Source organism: Halichoerus grypus, chromosome 14, assembly GCF_964656455.1.
Source record: "Halichoerus grypus chromosome 14, mHalGry1.hap1.1, whole genome shotgun sequence".
NCBI lineage: Eukaryota > Metazoa > Chordata > Mammalia > Carnivora > Phocidae > Halichoerus > Halichoerus grypus.
This window is the reverse complement of record NC_135725.1, coordinates 58386099-58404438: the sequence shown is the minus strand read 5'-3', so window position 1 is coordinate 58404438 and position 18340 is coordinate 58386099. Positions and strand designations below refer to the sequence as shown.

The window sequence follows — 18340 nt, the reverse complement described above, 5'->3', positions numbered from 1 at the left end:
AAAGAAGGGGCGCCTGGGTGGCTCAGTCAGTTAAGCGTCCAAATTTTGATTTTGGCTCAGGTCATGATCTCAGGGTCATAAAATTGAGCCCCACGTCAGGCTCCATGCTCACTACGGAGTCTGCTTCTTTGCCTCTCTCTCCCTCTCCCTCTGCCCCTCCCCCCACTTGTGCTTGCATGCTGTGTGTGTGTGTGTGTGTGTGTAAAATAAATAAATCTTTAAAAAAAAAGAAAAGAAAAAGTTATGGTGTTATCCTGTAGACATTAACCAGTTGTTTTTTTTTTTTTAAAGATTTTATTTATGTATTTGACAGAGAGAGACACAGCGAGAGAGGGAACACAAGCAGGGGGAGTGGGAGAGGGAGAAGCAGGCCTCCTGACGGGCAGGGATCCCGATGTGGGGCTCGATCCCAGGACCCCGGGATCATGACCTGAGCCGAAGGCAGACACTCAACGACTGAGCCACCCAGGCGCCCCAACATTAACCAGTTTTTTTTTTTTTTTTTTAATTTATTTATTTGAGAGAGAGAGAGAATGAGAGACAGAGAGCATGAGAAGGAGGAGGGTCAGAGGGAGAAGCAGACTCCCTGCCAAGCAGGGAGCCCGATGCGGGACTCGATCCCGGGACTCCAGGATCATGACCTGAGCCGAAGGCAGTCGCTCAACCAACTGAGCCACCCAGGCGCCCACATTAACCAGTTTTAACTAACTTTTATCTAACATTCTTTTTTCAAATGCCTATAAATACCTGTGGTGGTTAATTTTATGTGTCTGCTTGACAAGGTGCCCAAATATTTGGTCAAACATTATTCTGAGTGGATGTTTCTGGATGAGATTAACATTTGAATAGACTGAGTAAAGCAGATTGCTCTTTCTAATGTGGGTGGGCCTTGTCCAGTCAGCTGAAGCCCTCACTAAAACAAAAAGGCTGAGTAGGAGAAAATTTCTCCGGGTGCCTGGCTGGCTTAGTCTGTAGAGCATGTGACTCTTGATCTCAGGGTTGTGATTTTGAGCTCCATGCTGGGTGTCGAGATTACTTAAAAATAAAATCTTTTAAAAAGAGAGAGACAATTTCTCTCTGACTAGCCAGTTCTTTGAACTGGAACATTGGTCCTTTATCCTGCCTTTAGACTCAAACTGAAACATCAGCTCTTCCTGGGTCTTGAGACTGCTGGCTTTCAGACTGGAGCCACACTGTCAGCTTTTTATCAGGCCTTTGGACTGGCACTGGAACTCTACCATCACCTTTTCTGGGTCTCCAGTTTGCCAACTAAAGATCTTGGGACTTGTTAGCCTCCATAATCCTGTGAGCCAATTCCTATTTAATAAAATTTCTCTATCTCTATCCCTATCTATGTGTGTGTGTGTGTATGCATATATATGCATGTATATATAAACACATGTATATATACATACACATATATACGCACATATATGCGCATATATATATATATATAAACATATCGCCCCCCACCACAACTCCAATACAATACCTACCTTCCTTGAATGCTCATTGAACATGCTTTACCATCCTCCTTATTCCCTCAATAATGAGTTAAATGAATCTGTCATGTTTTCTTTCTGTATTCTTACAAGAATCTTGCTTTTAACTTTTTGGAAATTGTACTTTGACAATGTTTTCAACATAAAGTGCTGGATCAATTCCATAACCATATGGGAAAAAAAATTAATCTTGACTCCTACCTCACACCGTATACAAAATCTATTGCAGATGTCTTATAAAAGGTAAAATAATAAAGCTTCTAGACAATTACATAAGAGAATATATTCATTACCTTGGGATAGGCAAAGACTTATTTTTAAGGTGGTTTTATTAAAGCACAGGTACAGGATCCATGGGCTGGACACTGCTAGGCAAAAACTTCTTAAACAGGCATAAAATGCATTATCCACAAACAATGAAATAAACTGGATTATATTAAAGTTAAGAACTTCTGTTCAGGGGCTCCTGGGTGGCTCAGTCGTTGGGCGTCTGCCTTCAGCTCAGGTCATGATCCCAGGGTCCTGGGATCGAGCCCTGCATCGGGCTCCCTGCTCAGCGGGAAGCCTGCTTCTCCCTCTCCCACTCTCCCTGCGTGTGTTCCTCTCTTGCTGTGTCTCTCTCTGTCAAATAAATAAATAAAATCTTAAAAAAAAGTACTTCTGGGGGCACCTGGGTGGCTCAGTCCTTAAGTGTCTGCCTTCGGCTCAGGTCATGATCCCAGGGTTCTGGGATCGAGCCCCGCATCGGGCTCCCTGCTCTGCGGGAAGCCTGCTTCTCTCTCTCCCACTCCCCCTGCTTGTGTTCCCTCTCTCGCTGTGTCTCTCTCTGTCAAATAAATAAATAAAATCTTTAAAAAAAAAAAAAAAAAGTACTTCTGTCCATTGAAAAACACCACTTAGAAAATAAAAAAAGCAAGCTACAGAGTGGGAAAAGGTAATTGTTAATAGATTTCTCCAACAAAAGAATCATATCCAGAATATACAAAGAGCTCCTACAAATAGAAAAAAGACAGACAACCAAATAGAAAAATAGGCCAAGGACTTGACTACCCAAATCACAAAAGATAACCAATAGACATATAAAGATTTGTCCAAATTTACTAGATATCAGGGAAATGCAAACTAAGGCCACAGCGAGGGCACGTTCTGCATGGAGCACTGGGTGTTATGCACAAACAATGAATCATGGAACACTAAATCTAAAACTAATGATGTAATGTATGGGAATTAACATAACAATAAAAAAATTAAAAAAAAAAAAGAAAATGTACATTTGGGGTGGAGCTGGAAAAAAAAAAAAAAAAAAAAACTAAGGCCACAGCGAGATACCACTGCATATACACTAGAATAGTTGAAATTAGAAAGACTGACAACATCAAGAGTTGGCAAGAAAGTGGAGAAACTAGACTTCTCGTGTATTGTGGGAATGTGAACTGTTACAATCTCTTTGAAAAAATATATTGGCAATATCTACTGAAGCTGAACATACATGCCCTATTACTCAGCAGTTCTACTTCTAAGTATATATCTAATAGAAATACATGTACCTCAGTCAATAAATTTATTTTTAAAAATGTAGAGGAGGGTGCCTGGGTGGCTCAGTTGGTTAAGCGACTGCCTTCGGCTCAGGTCATGATCCTGGAGTCCCTGGATCGAGTCCCCGCATCGGGCTCCCTGCTCGGCAGGGAGTCTGCTTCTCCCTCTGACCCTCCCCCCTCTCATGTGCTCTCTCTCTCATTCTCTCTCTCTCAAATAAATAAATTTAAAAAAATCTTTAAAAAAAAAATGTAGAGGGAAAATAAATACCTGTTTGGAATAGTGGTTACTTCTGGGGAGAGATGATGAGGAGCAAGCCAGAGAATGGAATGAGATCAGGAAGGAGTATATAAAAGCTCAACTTATCTGAAATATTAATTTCCTTAAGAGAGAATGTGAAGCAAATGTAAAATATTAAGATTTGATAAAGCTGTATGAGAAGAATGTGGATGTTTGTTATTCTTTATAACTTTCTCTGTGCCTAAAATATTTCATAAAGAAATCTTCTTTATTTATTTTCTTTAATTTTATTATTTTTTTAATGTAAGCTCTACACCAAATGTTGGGCTCCAATTCCCAACCCTGAGATCAAGAGTCACATGCTCTACCAACTGAACCATCCAGGGGCCCCGCATAAAGAAATTTTTTTAAATCTTGTAGAATACTCAGAGAATGTTTAAGAGCCATTGATTTAAAATAAAAACCTGTAATATGAATAAACAGTATAATGCCAATATTGTGTATATAAACATACTACATACACACACACACATAGATTGATATGATGTGATGAAACTGGCACTTTTTTTTTAACTTTATTTTATTATGTTATGTTAGTCACCATACATCATTAGTTTTTGATGTGGTGATCCACGATTCATTGTTTTTGGCACTTTTTTTTTTTTTTTTTGTGGGCAGCAAAGCAAGATTTATTGAGTGATAGCAAGGTTATAGTACAAAGCTCCCGAGGAGGGAAGGGACCCCAGGGGGTTGCCACCGGAGTTTCTATAAATCTAGGGGTTTTTACGGGCTGTTTTAATCTGATTAACCCTCCCTGCACCTATCATCCAATCAGGTTTTTGTCACCTACCTATCACATGGGAATGGGTGGAGGGCTCCTTCCAGGACTGTGTAAAATCCTTTTAAGGATGGTTTCCTCTTAGGGTGGGGGGCGAGGGGGCTTTGTTCCTGCTTCCCTGCCTTCCAACTATCCTTCATCATTCCCTCCTCTGAAGAGGTAACCCTACCTGCTGTTAGGGAAAAAGTGTGAAGAGCAATGGTAGCTACTTCCTGCCGGTCAGGGGCTTTGGATGGGGCAGCAGTCGGGTGAAACTGGCACTTTAACTCGGGCGTCTTCCTTCCTGGAACCCATAACCTCAGGCTAATCATGAGAAACACATCAGACAAATCCCACTGAAAGACATTCTATAAAATATCTGATAATAAAATCATCAAGGTCATCAAAAACAAGGGGGTCTGAGAAAATGTCACAGCCAAGAGAAGTTTAAGGAGACATGACAACTAAATGTAATTTGCTATCCTAGATGGGATCCTGGAACAGAAAAAGAGCATAAGGAAAAACTAAGGAAATTTGAATGATGTATGGACTTTAATTAATGATAACGTATCAATATTGGTTAATTAATTGTAACAGATGAACCATACTAATTTAAATGTTAATAAGAAGGGAAATTGGGTGGGGTATATGGAAACTCTGAATTGCCTTCATAAATTTTCTTTATTTTTTTTTAAGATTTTATTTATTTATTTGACAGAGAGACACAGTGAGAGAGGCAACACAAGCAGGGGAAGTGGGAGAGGGAGAAGCAGGCTTCCTGACGAGCAGGGGGCCGGATGCGGGGCTCGATCCCAGGACCCTGGGATCATGACCTGAGCCGAAGGCAGACGCTTAACGACTGAGCCACCCAGGCGCCCGCCTTCATAAATTTTCTATAAATCTAAAATTGTTCTAAAATCAATTAAATTTATTTTTTTTTAAGTCAAGTAATTTAGCCAAATTCATACAGGCAGTAAATACCTAATACCCAAAGTTCAGAGGCTAACACAAATGACTACAAACCCTATGCTTTTTCGACTACCCCAAACCCTTCCAACTTTAATGTCTGTAGAATTATCTAGGTATTGACGACCTAAACAAGTTCCTTGAGGATAGAGAAAAAAACTTTTTTTTCTTTGCATACAATTGGTATTCAGTAAACCAGCTTAAGTTAACTACTCACAGAGAGAAAGTCCCAGAAACCTAAAGAATCTGCGACTTTCAGAGAACTTTATCAGGTTTGACCCGCAATCTATACTGCCAGCTCTACAGAGAGGCCCGATAGGCCCTGGGCTCAGGGCCCTTCAGTTCTGCAAGGGTCCTGTGCTGCCATCTACAGGTAGCTGGTAAGCGTGGACTCCCCCCCCCCCTCGCCCCCCCGCTATATCTCGGGAACTAGTAGGGCGAGTGTAAATTGGAGAGAAGACTCAAGCTCTAATTAAATTACAGAACATATGTAACTGTCACATAGTTCACTTGACACTTGTACAAAGCAAAGGCCCTACTTCTCTCTTCTACTTCGTATTAATGCTTAGGCTCCTAAAATTCCCAGAATTCCTTGCTGACCCACCTTCCACCGGTACAGATCTGGCTGTTACTGCCCATCTCCCAGAACTCAGATTCTCCCGCACAGCGTAGGCTGCAGACACTTGCTCAACCTCACAGACTGGAGACCCCACCAACCAGATTCTCCCCATCTTCACAGACCCCTGAGACTCCTTGCACTACCTTGCAAACCCCACAGATTCCCCCATTAAGGCAAATGCACGCGCTAACCCGGACGTCCCCAGAAAAACGCCCAAGCTCCGCAGGCAGCTCACACTACCGCGAAAACCCGGGAGAGCCCCAGTCAGGCTCGGTGCCCTCAGGCTAGCGCTTTGAATCCAGCTCCGGCTCCCCCACCCCCAGCCGGATTGGGTCAGCCTAGGCCCGCACCCTGCGGGCCAAGGCCCCGCCCCTCTAGACCTGTCATCACAGAAGCCGCACGTGGCCGGGGTGGGACCTCAGGCGACCTGCAGCCATCACTTTGTCTCCTCCGCCATCCATTGGGGCCACCGCCGCCAATCAGAGCCAGCGGATCCGGGCTGGAGCGCTAGCGCCCGGGTGAGGCGAGCGCAGAAGGGGCGGGGGTTAGGAGAGTCTCTGAGACCGACCGGGGCTCGCGGTGGAAGAGGGCCTGGCCTGGGTTCTGCCAGGCTGGAATCCGAGGGGCGGGTCCCAGCGAAAGGCGGAGAAACCAGTAGAGGGCGGGGATCGGGGAAGGGTAGGGACTAGCGGATGTTCCTGGGGAGACTCAAAGAAGACGAGAAGGGGCGGAGCCATATGGGGCGGGGCCTGTGTTACAGGGGAGGAGCCAAAGGAATTAAAGAAACTAGGAAGGGGGACGAGCCCCAAGAAGGTGGGAGGTGGGACAAGGGAGGGGGTGGGTCTGGGCGTTGCGGGGGCGGGGCTCGGACAGAAGGGGTGAGGTTTGCAGGCCGAGGCTGCTGCTAGGGCTTCTCTGTAACTGCCCCAACCCACTACCTCCTCAGGTGCAACGGGACTCACGGAACTACAGGTGTGGGGTGGGGTGCGCGTGGAAGAAGGGACAAGGATGGGGGTGCGCTTGGGCAAACAGGAGGTGGGGGCACGTTAGAGAAGGAAAGAATCTGAAGACTGCTGTGGGGGGGAGGAAGACACAGAGTTGGGGGGGACTTGGGGGCTCAACGTGTGGGTAAGCAGGTGCATTTCCCAGGGGCCCTTGTGGGGGAGAGACAGGATTGCTTTGCGGAGGTTAAAGGTACAATGTGAAGGGGCTAGGTCGCTGTCTGTTGTGGAGGGTTGGAGGCTGGCTATATTTGAGGGGGAGGGGATCTAAAGTTGCTCAGGGGGAAGCAGGTGCTGTATGATGGAGAAGAGCTCGTGGTCCAGAGTGTGGGAGAGACGGAAGGACAGAGGGACTGTGTACAAAAAGAAGGGAGGGGGTTGTGGGCACTGTTTGAGGGGAAGGGTTTGTAGGCCCCAATTGAGGGGGGAAGAACCCCTAGTCCTTTGAGAAAGTCTTGGGGCTTTGTAGAGATTCAGGAAGAGGCTTGTGTACTGTGTTCTAGGAATGGCATGATGGAATTGGTGGGGTAAAGAAGCCAGTATGTAGTGCTTCTGGCTCCTAGGCTCCTAATAACACCTTCAGGCCTGACCACTCTTAGGGAGGATCAGGCCCCACTTGCTACTAGGTCTTCTGTGACTGTCTCCTCAGTCTGCTTTGGATCTGTCTGGCTGAGACTGGAGTTTCTTCCCCCAGCTGGTGTTCCTGTTAACCCCCACTCTAGTTCCTGTTCCTCCCAGAAGCCTGCCTTGGTCCCTGTCTTCCCCCTCCCCCACTTGCCCTGCCCTATGCTCTGGGTGTGCTCATTTCCCACTTCCTTCCTCGCCCTGGGGCCTGGCCTGGGACTTGCCCGTTTAGGAGCTGTGCCCTGCCCGGAACTTTGTGCTCAATGGCCACAGACCCTAGTTACCAGCAGCAAGGCCCAGACCTCACCCCATTCCTACCAAGATCTCTCCCAACAGCCCCCACAAATGACTGGCCACTACTTTTTTACCACTTGCCACAAACTTATTTTCCCCACCCTTTTCCTTCTTCGGGGTGGGGAACCCTAGGACCCTAAAAAATGGGCTTCTGTGGGAAGGGTGAAAATTACTGAGTCTTTGATGTATGTTTTGAGAGATGGCTACTATGGCAGGCTGAACTCCAGAAAGGATATGAGGCTCCAGCCTCAGCTGGAAGAGGAAGAAAGAATGGCTCCCACACTCCTGTCTTGGAAGCTGATGGTCAGAACGGAGACTAGGGCCTAGTCCTCCAGAGAGCTCCTTAGGTTCCCTGAGGGGACTTGATGTAGTGCCAAAGTTCTATTTGCCCCTGGGCTAGCTGGGAGGGTGAAAAAGTCCTGCCTTCCACACAGTGGCTGGATGAGTGTGACAATGTTACTGAAAGGGGCCCCTAGCCAACCTTCTTCTAGCTGTGACTGGCTGGGGAGGGAGGGGGTGCTGAGGCCAGACAAAGCGGTGGGGTAGGGTGGGGTAAGGGAGGGCTGGCTGAAGCCTTTTGAGGAGGAGCTGATTGCTATGGCAACACAGCTTCCCAGACTGTCTCTCAGAGAGGCGGGCCTAGGGCAAACACTCCAGCTTCCTCAGGACTGAGGCATTTGTGTGAGTGGGTGGGGCGTGAAGAGAAAGGGCATCAAGTTTGCTGAGCTGAGGCTGGAATATATAGCCTCTCTGCTTCAATACAAGTGGGAGGGCTTTCAGACATTTGGGTCCATCCTCTGAAAATGGATTTGAGTGAACAATAGCTATTAGAATCATAGCAATATAAGGCCAGAGTTGCCCAGGCCCTCAGTGGCCATCATCTATACAAACCCCTCGTCTTACAGAGTTGAAAATTTACAGCCAAAGAGATTGTGACTTTCTCTAGGTCTCACTCACAGTGAAAGAGCAGGAATTAGGACCCAGGTCTTCAGATTGCTGTTCACTCAGCCCAGGGCTCATCACATCATTTCTTTCAGCCAATGTTTATTGAGTGCCTATTATGTGCCAGGCACTGATGTCGATTCTGGGAATACTAGCGTGAACAAAACAATACTACTGCACTCATAGAGCTTCCATTCTAATAGGGGGAGAAAGAAATGTGTGTGTGTGTGTGTGTGTGTGTGTGTGTGTGTGTGTGTGTGGCAGAGAGACACCAGGTGGTGATAACTGCTATGAAAAAAATAAAGCAGGGTAAGAGTTTGGGGCAGCTAGGTAAGGCCTCTTGATTGTACCATGCTGCTTTCCTAGGGCACACGGAGGCCTAGAACATCTTTGATCCTTCCCACTGAACTATTGCCCCCCTGACCTTTGCAAGTAAGTAAGGCCTGGGCCTACCTTAGTGGCAGTAAAACAGAACTTACTGCCTGTTCTGTGGTGTCACCAAGGGACTATTAATTTCCTATAGTGTTCTGTGTCTATTTGTCTTCCCAATAAGCTTTTACTAAGGCAAGTAGGTTCTTACTTTGGTACTTTGCCATTTTGTTCAGGATTTTGAAAATGTCCTGAATCCTGTTCCTTACCATTAGGGAACCAATGAAGAAGTCAGTCCATGGCAACTGGGTTCTTTTTCAGGGTTTTTCTCCTGGTCTGAGGTGAGGAGAAGGGAGCCTAGGAGAAGGGTTACTTACCTTTTCTTCCTAAGTCTAGGGCACAAGGAGGAAGTAGGGGGAGGGGAGCCTTTTTTTTTTACCGTTCACTGACCATCTCAGAGCCCTTGGGGCCTACAGCACAGGTAGAAACAAGGACCTTGGGCCTTCTGTGGGCTCTGAACTATGGAAGAATGGACTCCCCCTCTTCTGGAAGCACAACCAGGGAGGCACAACTGGCTGATGCCAGTTCTCCAGGCATCAGTTTGAGTCTTCCCTCTTTTTTTTGTTGTTGTTGTTTTAAGATTTTATTTTTAAGTAATCCCTACACCCAACATGGGGTTTGAACTCACAACCCCAAGATCAGGAGTCATGCACTCCGCTGACTGAGCCAGGCTGGTGCCCTGAGTCTTCCCTCTTTTGACTCCGGTGTTTGCTTGCTTCTGTGGAAGACTGACAGAAAAAGCTTCTTAAGTTTGGAAACTGACTTGTCAACAAGTGCAGAGGGAAAGTTAGTCAGAGCTAGGTATTTTCTTAGCTTGCCCCTAAAGCAGCCCCTCTAGAAAGTATCTTTTAATGTCCCATCCTTGCAGAGGTTTCCATCCTGGTCATTTAAAGAATAAGAGGACAAGAATTAAGAATGACGATTCTGCTGCCACTTAATTTGGCTGATTCTGGCCTGAGCCTGGAGTCGAGTGACTCAGGGAGAGGGTGGGGAGTTTCGAGGGAGCTGTGAGTCATGGGAGTGAGCTCCATTGCAAGAGTTGGGCACATCTCCCCACTAATGGCAGAAGCCTTCCTATCCCACTTTCCCTGGGTGGTCTGTCTCCTATGAAGAGAGAGCACTGGTAGAAGGGATGAAGCAGCCTAATCTCAGAATGGTAGTTCAGAGACACAAAAAAGGATGTGTAGGTCCCTGAATTAAAATGTATCCCTATCTCAGGAGTCCTTGGGGCCCCTCTAATAAAGGCAAAAGAACATCAATATAGAGTAAGAAAAGGAAGAATACCATTTCTCAATGGAAGGAGATAAGGTCCCACTGCTGGACTATTTCATCTGCTCTGGCATGAAGGAAGCTTTCTAGACTTCAACAGTCCTCTGGTCTCTGAAGCTCTCTTGCAAGAAAGGGAGAGATTATGGGAGTGGGGATATTTGGGGTTTGGTGTGGGAAGAGCAGCCTGACTTTGGAGATTGTCAAATTGTGCCTATGAAAGCCCTAGGGCGTCCTATTAAACACCGTCGGAAGAGGAAGGGTGGAGGTGAGAAGTGGGAGGCCTAAGCCTTTGAAAGGGTTAAATGGCAGGGCAGGGAGCTCCTTTGGATTCCGGCAGATGAGGGGTTAAGGGAATGGGCGGGGTGGTCCCAGGTAGGCCTGCCCCCTTGTGGACCAATGGGCGTGCGTCTCCTGGAGGGGGCGTGGCTCACACTTGAGGTCGTGGAGAGGCTGGACTCCTATGGGCCAATCAGTATGATCACTGCCCATGGAGGGCGTGGTCTCAGGGGGCGTGGCGGCCGCGTTCGCCGCGGCTGGGGTGTTGGGGCATTGGGCGGGGCGGGCGGCCCCATCAGCTGGTAGGAAATGGCCTGTGAGTCAGAGGGGCAGCGGAGTCGGCAGCGCGGAGCCGGGGCGGCCACGGGGAGGGACAGTCGCGGGGAGGGGTGCGGCAGTGGCTGGGGGGCTGCGGGCTCCAGAGCCCGCTAGTGTTGCACACGAAGCTGAACAGAGAACAGCCTAGCAAAGCAGGGCTCTGCCTGAGCCACCCTTTGTCTGGGTTGGGGGCCCGTGGCGGGGAGGACCCGGGATTCGAGGGGAGGGACCGGGACGGGACGGAAGGGCCCGGAGCAGCGGCCGCCGCGGCGGAGCCAGTTTAAGAGCGGGGTGAGTGTGTGCTAGGGGGAAAGAACAAATCTCCGAAGCTCCAGTAGGGAATGGGGCCTGTCCCAGGCTCTGGGGAGGAGAGGGGTGAGAATGGACCTGGGAGACTAAGCCGGGGGTGGGGGAATCCACCAGAACAAGGAGTCTAGGAGAAGGGGCGAGTCTGCCAGGCTCCGTTTGGAGGAGGTGCTGATATCTGCTCCCTCTCCACTGAAGGTAGAGGGTCTTAGGCCAGCGGTCAAGGAGTTGGTGAGAGAGCAGAGGGTTGACCTTCGTACTCACAGTGGTGGTCTATGGGAATAGCCCCCCTAGCTTGTGTGGACATGTATAGGGACAAAATGCAGAGCAGCTGGCAGTTCCCTCTGAACAGGATGAGGGTAGAAAGCACATGGAGAGGAATTCTCCTTCCTGTCACCCTCCTTCATCAGTGTAGAAATGGATATCTCTAATACCGAAGGGAAGGGAAGAGTGAGCCTGGGAGCTTGTACCTATACCAACACCCACCTACCCCACCTCCCAGGCCTAGCAGGTGTCTGAGGTACAGAACCCATGGTATTCTGGGACTTGTTGTTTTTGCTGGTCTTGCTCCCTGGGCATGTTGGGAACTGTAGTCCTTGCCAGCCACAGCCTGGCACAGCTGTTTAACGCCAGCTGCTGCCCACCCCCTGCACAGAGTGAGGTTTGGCCTACCCTGCTGCCCTCTTCCACAGTCCTGCCCCATGAGTCAGCTTGAAGCCATGGTCTAGAGCCGGACAGGCTGGATAGCAGGGAAGTGAGTCTTAGAGCTTCTCATTGACAAAGCAGGAACTGAGAGGGCTTGGGATAATGAGCAGATGCCAGGCATGCTGGGGTCAGGTAGGGCATCATGTCATCACCTGGCTTCCCCAGGGCAAGGACTCAAGAGGCCAACTTGGATGACCAGGGGGTAGAGTGCTAAGCAAAAGGCCCTTTCTGAATCTGTATGGCTTGGGTAGAGGAAAGGAGAGGTACAGATGAATACATGTTGTACCTCTGACAACGCTATCATTGGAGTTCTGCCCTTTCCAGATACCCCACCCACCACAGGGAACCAGAATTTTCTTAGGAGTCTCACTTCCAATGAGAATGTGGTGAAATAGGGTACTTTTGGGTACAATGATGGGAATTTGGTGTAGGAAAGCTTTTCAGTCTCTGGGGTGCAACTCTCTCCCTTTCTCCCTGCCTCCCACTTCATCTCTGTTGTTGCTGACTCTCTCTATACAAGTAATCTCTCTGCTTCTCTCATTCTGGGAATTTTTCTCTGCAGTGCCAGGACCGATGCTGAGATCTCTAGGGCTTCCATTCTACTTTTTTTGAGCCCCGATATGTGCTTAATCCCTATACTTGGAGTTTGGTGGAGGAGCAGAGCACAGACCTATCCTCAAGAACCCCGTGGTGTGTCTAGGAGATTTTTTTTTTTAACATTTATTTATTTTAGAGATCAAGAGAGCACAAGTGAGAGGGGCAGAGGGAAAGGGAGAGAGAATCTCAAGCAGACTCCACACAGCGCGGGGCTCCATCTTATGACACTGAGATCAAGACCTGAGCTGAAACCAAGAGTCAGACGCTTAACTGACTAGGACACCCAGGCACTCCTGTCTAGGAGATTTCTTACCTACAAGAGCAAGCAAAACTGTCACTGGGTTACAGTAGATAGTGACATTGCCTTAGGTGGAGTCTCGGAGGAGAGAGAGAGATTTATGGTTTAGGGTGGCCAGAGTAGGCTTTCTGGAGGGAATGGCATTTGGGCTAGCCAAGGAGTAAGGACAGGGCTTAGGTAGGCATACAGGGGACATTCTTTGAAGGGGAAAAGACATTGTGGATGGCAGGCAGCACAGGACAAGCTTGATCCTGAAGGCAGTATTTCCTTCCATAAAGGAAGATGGCCTTCAATTTGACATTCCCCTCACCCAGTATGGGTTCCTGGGGGTGAATTAGTCAGTAAAGACCACCTTGTGCGCAGGAAGAAAAACAGTGGTTTGTGTTTTTGTTTGTTAAATGTGTTGTGCCGAAGCGGAGAGGTAGTCCTAGCTGCTCCCAGCTGCCTGACCGCCCCTGCCTTATCTCTAGTTTGCAGGGCCTGGGGGAGGGTAGGTCCTGGGAAGTGCCTTCTGCCAGGGCCTCCTCCACGCCCCCTCCGCTCGTTTTTGATTAGATTTGTTGCCTCCTGTTTTGTTTTTTTTTTAAGATTTTATTTATTTATTTGACAGAGAGAGACACAGCAAGAGAGGGAACACAAGCAGCGGGAGTGGGAGAGGGAGAATGTTGCCTCCTGTTAAAGGGATAGACTGCTGGGGGCAATTGGGAGTTTAAGTCCAAAGGGCCACCTTTGAGCTGACCTGAGGTTTGTACCTCTAAGGAGTGCTCATGGGGTGTGAGTTTCTGCAAGACCTCTGTCCTTAGGGCTTTGGGGTAGCACTATCCCTTTGGAGATAGACTTATGGGGAGGAGTTATACAACTCGGTGGCCCTGACTAGGAGGGCTGAATTCTTTCCCTGACCAACTCTTAGGTGGCATGATCTCTTAAAGCCTGGGGTATTGCATCCCCTCTCACGTTCAGGGCAGAAGCCCCTTTGCTGATGGCCCTGATAAATGGTCATCCTGCCACAACTTACTTCTGACATCCTTATTCCATTGAACCGAGACCTGCCTCTCTCTGACTCCTTAGGTAGCCCCGCTCTGCCCTCTGGGCTCTGGATCCCAATACTGCACCTTCTGTTTCTGAAGAGCTTTTCATATGGGAGAAGGATATCCTGAGGGTACTCTGGTAGCCCACAATTGGAGAGGAGCCTTACCACTGGCTCCAGGGATCCTGGCTTATGTCTGTTCTTCTTTCCTCAGGGTCCGGCTGAGCCCAGGAGCTGCACGGAATGGTGGCAGTCACCTTGCCAGTGCAGCGGGAATGGACCAGACTGCAAGCTAGGAGAGCAAGGCATCAGTCAGGAAGAGGGAACACACAGCTAGGCTTAAGGCCTCTTCATCGGGGTGAGTGCTAGGGAAAGGGAGGGGAAGCAGGTCCAGTAAGAAACCTGAGCTAAACATGTTACCCACTTAGAAGTTCTCGGACTGGTCTATATTATTATTATTTTTTTTTTTAAAGATTTTATTTATTTGAGAGAGAGAATGAGATAGAGAGAGAGAGAGCATGAGAGGGGCAGGGGCAGAGGGAGAAGCAGACTCCCTGCTGAGCAGGGAGCCCAATGCGGGACTCGATCCCGGGACTCCAGGATCATGACCTGAGCCGAAGGCAGTCACTTAACCAACTGAGCCACCCAGGCGCCCCTGGACTGGTCTATATTATTAATGGGATTAATACTCCATTAATCTTTCTGGGGATTTGGACACCTTCACCCCCAGGAACCCCACAAGGTCACCTCTTCAGGCTGGGGGAGGATCTGAAACTCAGGTGGAAGGGAGAAGACTCATTGATTCCTCTGACCACCTTTTCTTCTCTTCTCTTGCACAGATGTCCCCAGGCCCCCCAGCCCAGGCCCAGCATAAAGGCTGTGGGGGGGGGCCCCCCTGACCCAAGGGGGGGCTTCATGCGCCACGTGCAGGCGGAGCCGTCTCCATCCTCAGAACCAGAGGCTGGCCCTTCGCAGCCTGCAGTCAGGCAGGGGGCCCTCCAGGGTGGCCTGCTCATGGGCTACAGCCCAGCAGGGGGGGCGACATCCCCCGGGGTCTACCAGGTATCCATCTTTTCCCCTCCAGCTGGTGCCTCCGAGCCTCATAGGGCCCTGAAACGGCCGGCCCCACCCACTGAGGTTCCCAGGGAGCTGAAGAGAGGCCCTGGGCTGGGGGCCAGAGAGGGACTACCCCCTGAAGAACCATCTACTGTGAGGCTACTAGGCCCAGAGGGACTGGGGCTGGGACTGGGTGTGACCAGCCAGCATTTCTGCCATCATGGCCTCTGTGTTGTGGAACAGGGAGGTAGCTCCACCTCACCTTGGACTTCAGGGGCCCAGAGTCTCCCCTATCCCCCATCAAATGCTTCCTGCAATAGTTTGCACACCAGAGACTGGGCTTCCCCAGATCCAGGGGGACAGGGGTCCCTGGGGGAGTCCCCAGGGCCAGCCCCTCTGGGCCAGCTGCACACATTTGACACTGATTTGCACAGTCTTGCACAAATAGGGGCTAAGAGCCCAGTGGCTGGGGTGGGCAACAGGGGCAGCCCTTGGCCTAGGGAGTCCCCTGGCACTGCCAATGGGCATAGTCCCGAGCACACACCCCCTGGCCCTGGACCTCCAGGCCCCTGCCCCACCAAGCGAAGGCTGCTTCCTGCTGGAGAAGCCCTGGATGTCAGCTCTGAGGATGAGGGGCCAGCCCCTCGGAGGCGCCGGGGAACCCTGGGCCACCCTCCTGCTGCCAACAGTTCTGATGCCAAAGCCACACCCTTCTGGAGCCATCTGCTGCCTGGGCCCAAGGACCCTGTGCTGGTAAGCCAGGAGAGGAGATGGTCTATTCTTAAGTAGATATGTGTGTGGGAAAAGGTGAAGGCCTTGGGGGGGGGGGGGATGTTCCTATGAGAGCTTGTAATGAGCTCCTGCTCGCAAACATACTTGGCCTCCACCCAATATCTTTTTGTCATCTTTCCTCTCCATAGGACCCAACAGACTGCAGTCCCATGGGGCGGAGGCTGAAAGGTGCCCGTCGCCTAAAGCTGTGAGTGATCAGCTTCTCCCTCTGCTCTGTCCCTGCAAATGGGGCAAAAGCCTGTAATCCTTTTTCCAGCCCCAGGGTAGGGAACCCCAGGGCAGGAGCCCTAGATAGTGGCAAAGGCTGAGCCCAAGGACGTGAGTAAGCATACCAGAATGCTTTAAGCCAACGCACTGTGTGTCCCCCTCCCCTACCAGGAGCTCCCTTCGAAGCCTCCGGAAGGGGCCAGGCCTGCTGAGCCCCCCCAGTGCCTCCCCTGTTCCTACCCCTGCCGTCAGCCGTACCCTGCTGGGCAACTTTGAGGTAGTTCCCCTTGGATTCTGTGATTGGGGGCCTTGGGGGAAGTGAGATGGTGGAATGTGGCTTGGATGGGTAAGGAAAACAGCTGGCGTCTGTCTCATAATATGCTTTCCCCATCTCCACCCCAGGAATCATTGCTGCGAGGACGCTTTGCACCATCTGGCCACATTGAGGGCTTCACGGCAGAGATTGGAGCAAGTGGATCCTACTGCCCCCAGCATGTCACGCTGCCTGTCACTGTCACCTTCTTCGATGTTTCTGAGCAAAATGCCCCGGCCCCCTTCCTGGTATGACCTGACCTCAACTCTAAGTTAGCTTGTGAGGAGGATGAGGGGTTGGTGGCAGGAGGGGTTCTTTAGGTGTTCTCACCTAAGGAGAGGGTTCAGGGCCAGGTGGATGAACTCTTTTGTGGGGCAAGGGCCAGGCCCAGAGTGAAAGATTATGGAGATGGATGAGTATTCAAAGACCCTACCTTAGCTGATGGCTCCATGGCCTTCCTAGGGTGTCGTGGACCTGAACCCCCTGGGGAGGAAGGGTTACAGCGTGCCCAAGGTGGGCACCATCCAAGTGGTAAGTTTTCCCTGAGGGGCAGTGGGAGTAGGAGAGGAAAACAACCCCTAGACCCTACCAACTTTGTTCTGTCCTGCCCCCAGACCTTATTTAACCCCAACCAGACTGTGGTGAAGATGTTCCTCGTGACTTTTGACTTCTCGGACATGCCTGCTGCCCATATGACCTTCCTGCGCCATCGCCTCTTTTTGGTGCCCGTGGGTGAGGAGGGAAATGCGAGCCCCGCCTGCCGCCTCCTCTGCTACTTGCTGCACCTCAGGTAAGGACAGGACCCAGGGGCGGTTGCGAAGGCCCAGGGAAAGGATTTTCCCGACCCCAGTTTACCTCTTCCCTGAACTGGATCTCTCCTGGCTTCTCTACTATCTGGATTCTTTCTTTGATCACCTTGTCCTCCCCCAGGTTCCGGAGCTCCCGCTCAGGCCGCTTAAGCCTGCATGGAGACATCCGCCTGCTTTTTTCCCGCCGGAGCCTGGAACTGGACACAGGGCTCCCCTACGAACTTCAGGCAGTGACTGAGTCCCCTCACAATCCACGGTATTCACCTTTGCCGTGATTGTCAGTGCCCTGAACATATGTGGGCCAAGTACCAGCCCATCCTGCTCCATCCTGGACAGAGCAAATACGTGCAAAGGTGGCAAAAGACCCTTCAGGCTTGAATTAAAGCCCTCACCATGCTCATGCCCAAATTGATTATTTGGGTGTTTAAAGCTTCTGATCCTTACCACACTCTGCTCTACTCTGGGTACTCCATGTGCCTCCCCACCCCCTTGGATTTCCCAGGCCGGCTTAAGTAGTAGGGAGACACCGGAGCTACCCCGAGGTTGTCCCAAGTTCCCAGGCAAGTTATGCCAGCGTTGCCTCCCTGTCCTGGGCAGGGGCCACTTATTATTTTATTTATTTTTAATTTATAATTTATTCAAATTGGATTGCCTTGGTAACCTCCCAAACCTGATAATTGGCATTGCCCCTCCTCCATTCCCACTCTCAGATATTGCTCCAAGCTCAGGAGTTGAAGAAGCTGATGTGGGGGTTGGGGAAGAACTGTTTTTCCTCAGCTGAGGGCAGAGAGGTTATCCCAGAAGGACTGAGTCAGTAGCCAAAGACTCAGCTTCCCCTGTCCTTCCTTATACCTTTCACTTCCCCTACCCTCTGACCCTTCTCTGAAAGCCAACTTTGTGTGTGTGTGTGTGTGTGTGTGTATGTGCACACACGTGCACACATACAAGCTTGTATTTGTGTGATGTGTGTGAGAAAGAGAGCTTGCATGCATGCGCACACACACAGGTTAACCACCCCTCATCTAAGTCTCCAGATTCCAGTTGTCCTCCTCCTGCCTGTGTCTCCTTGCTTTGGGGTCCTGACTGAGGAAGGTGTTCAGGGGCAGAGTCAGGGCCAAGGACTGGGGTGCCTCCTCTCACCTGGCCAGACTCTGACCCACCTACCTCAGCTGGGGTGAGGGGCACCCCTCACAGTCATGTGATTCCCAACTACCCCACTCCCCACACCAGACTCTGACCCAGCCTTAGCGCTAACTCCTGGGGCTGGGCTGAGGGGAACAAGCAATTGCTTGAAACTTGAACAAAAAGAAAAAAAGAAAAAATTGTACCTGGTACTTTTTTTCAAGAAAAAAAAAAAAAAAACAGAAGAAAGAATAAATTCTTGTTTGGAAACTTGA

General features: G+C 50.0%; 1 protein-coding gene and 1 pseudogene across 7 annotated transcripts in view; one reads left to right on the top strand and one right to left on the bottom strand.

The window, feature by feature from the left end:
• The window catches only part of LOC118528694 (Golgi-associated plant pathogenesis-related protein 1 pseudogene), a 16168-nt pseudogene extending 9968 nt beyond the window's left edge, over positions 1 to 6200 (bottom strand). The window contains exon 1 of the transcript XR_013443743.1: positions 6061 to 6200. The product of XR_013443743.1 is annotated as a Golgi-associated plant pathogenesis-related protein 1 pseudogene (transcript). The remainder of the gene's footprint in view (positions 1 to 6060) is intronic.
• ATOSB (atos homolog B) lies at positions 6126 to 18340 on the top strand. Of its 6 annotated transcripts, none has more exons than XM_036081325.2 (9): positions 6126 to 6198; positions 13981 to 14124; positions 14606 to 15575; positions 15743 to 15801; positions 15993 to 16098; positions 16224 to 16382; positions 16597 to 16665; positions 16749 to 16924; positions 17065 to 18340. In XM_036081325.2, exons 3-9 carry the CDS (start codon positions 14682 to 14684, stop codon positions 17216 to 17218), a joined length of 1617 nt encoding a protein of 538 aa, XP_035937218.1. In that variant the 5' UTR covers positions 6126 to 6198; positions 13981 to 14124; positions 14606 to 14681; the 3' UTR covers positions 17219 to 18340. The 6 variants fall into 6 exon arrangements, with proteins under 6 accessions (XP_035937218.1, XP_035937219.1, XP_077917548.1 ...); XM_078061422.1 differs by lacking the exon at positions 6126 to 6198 and adding an exon at positions 6554 to 6654; XM_036081324.2 differs by lacking the exon at positions 6126 to 6198 and adding an exon at positions 6562 to 6626.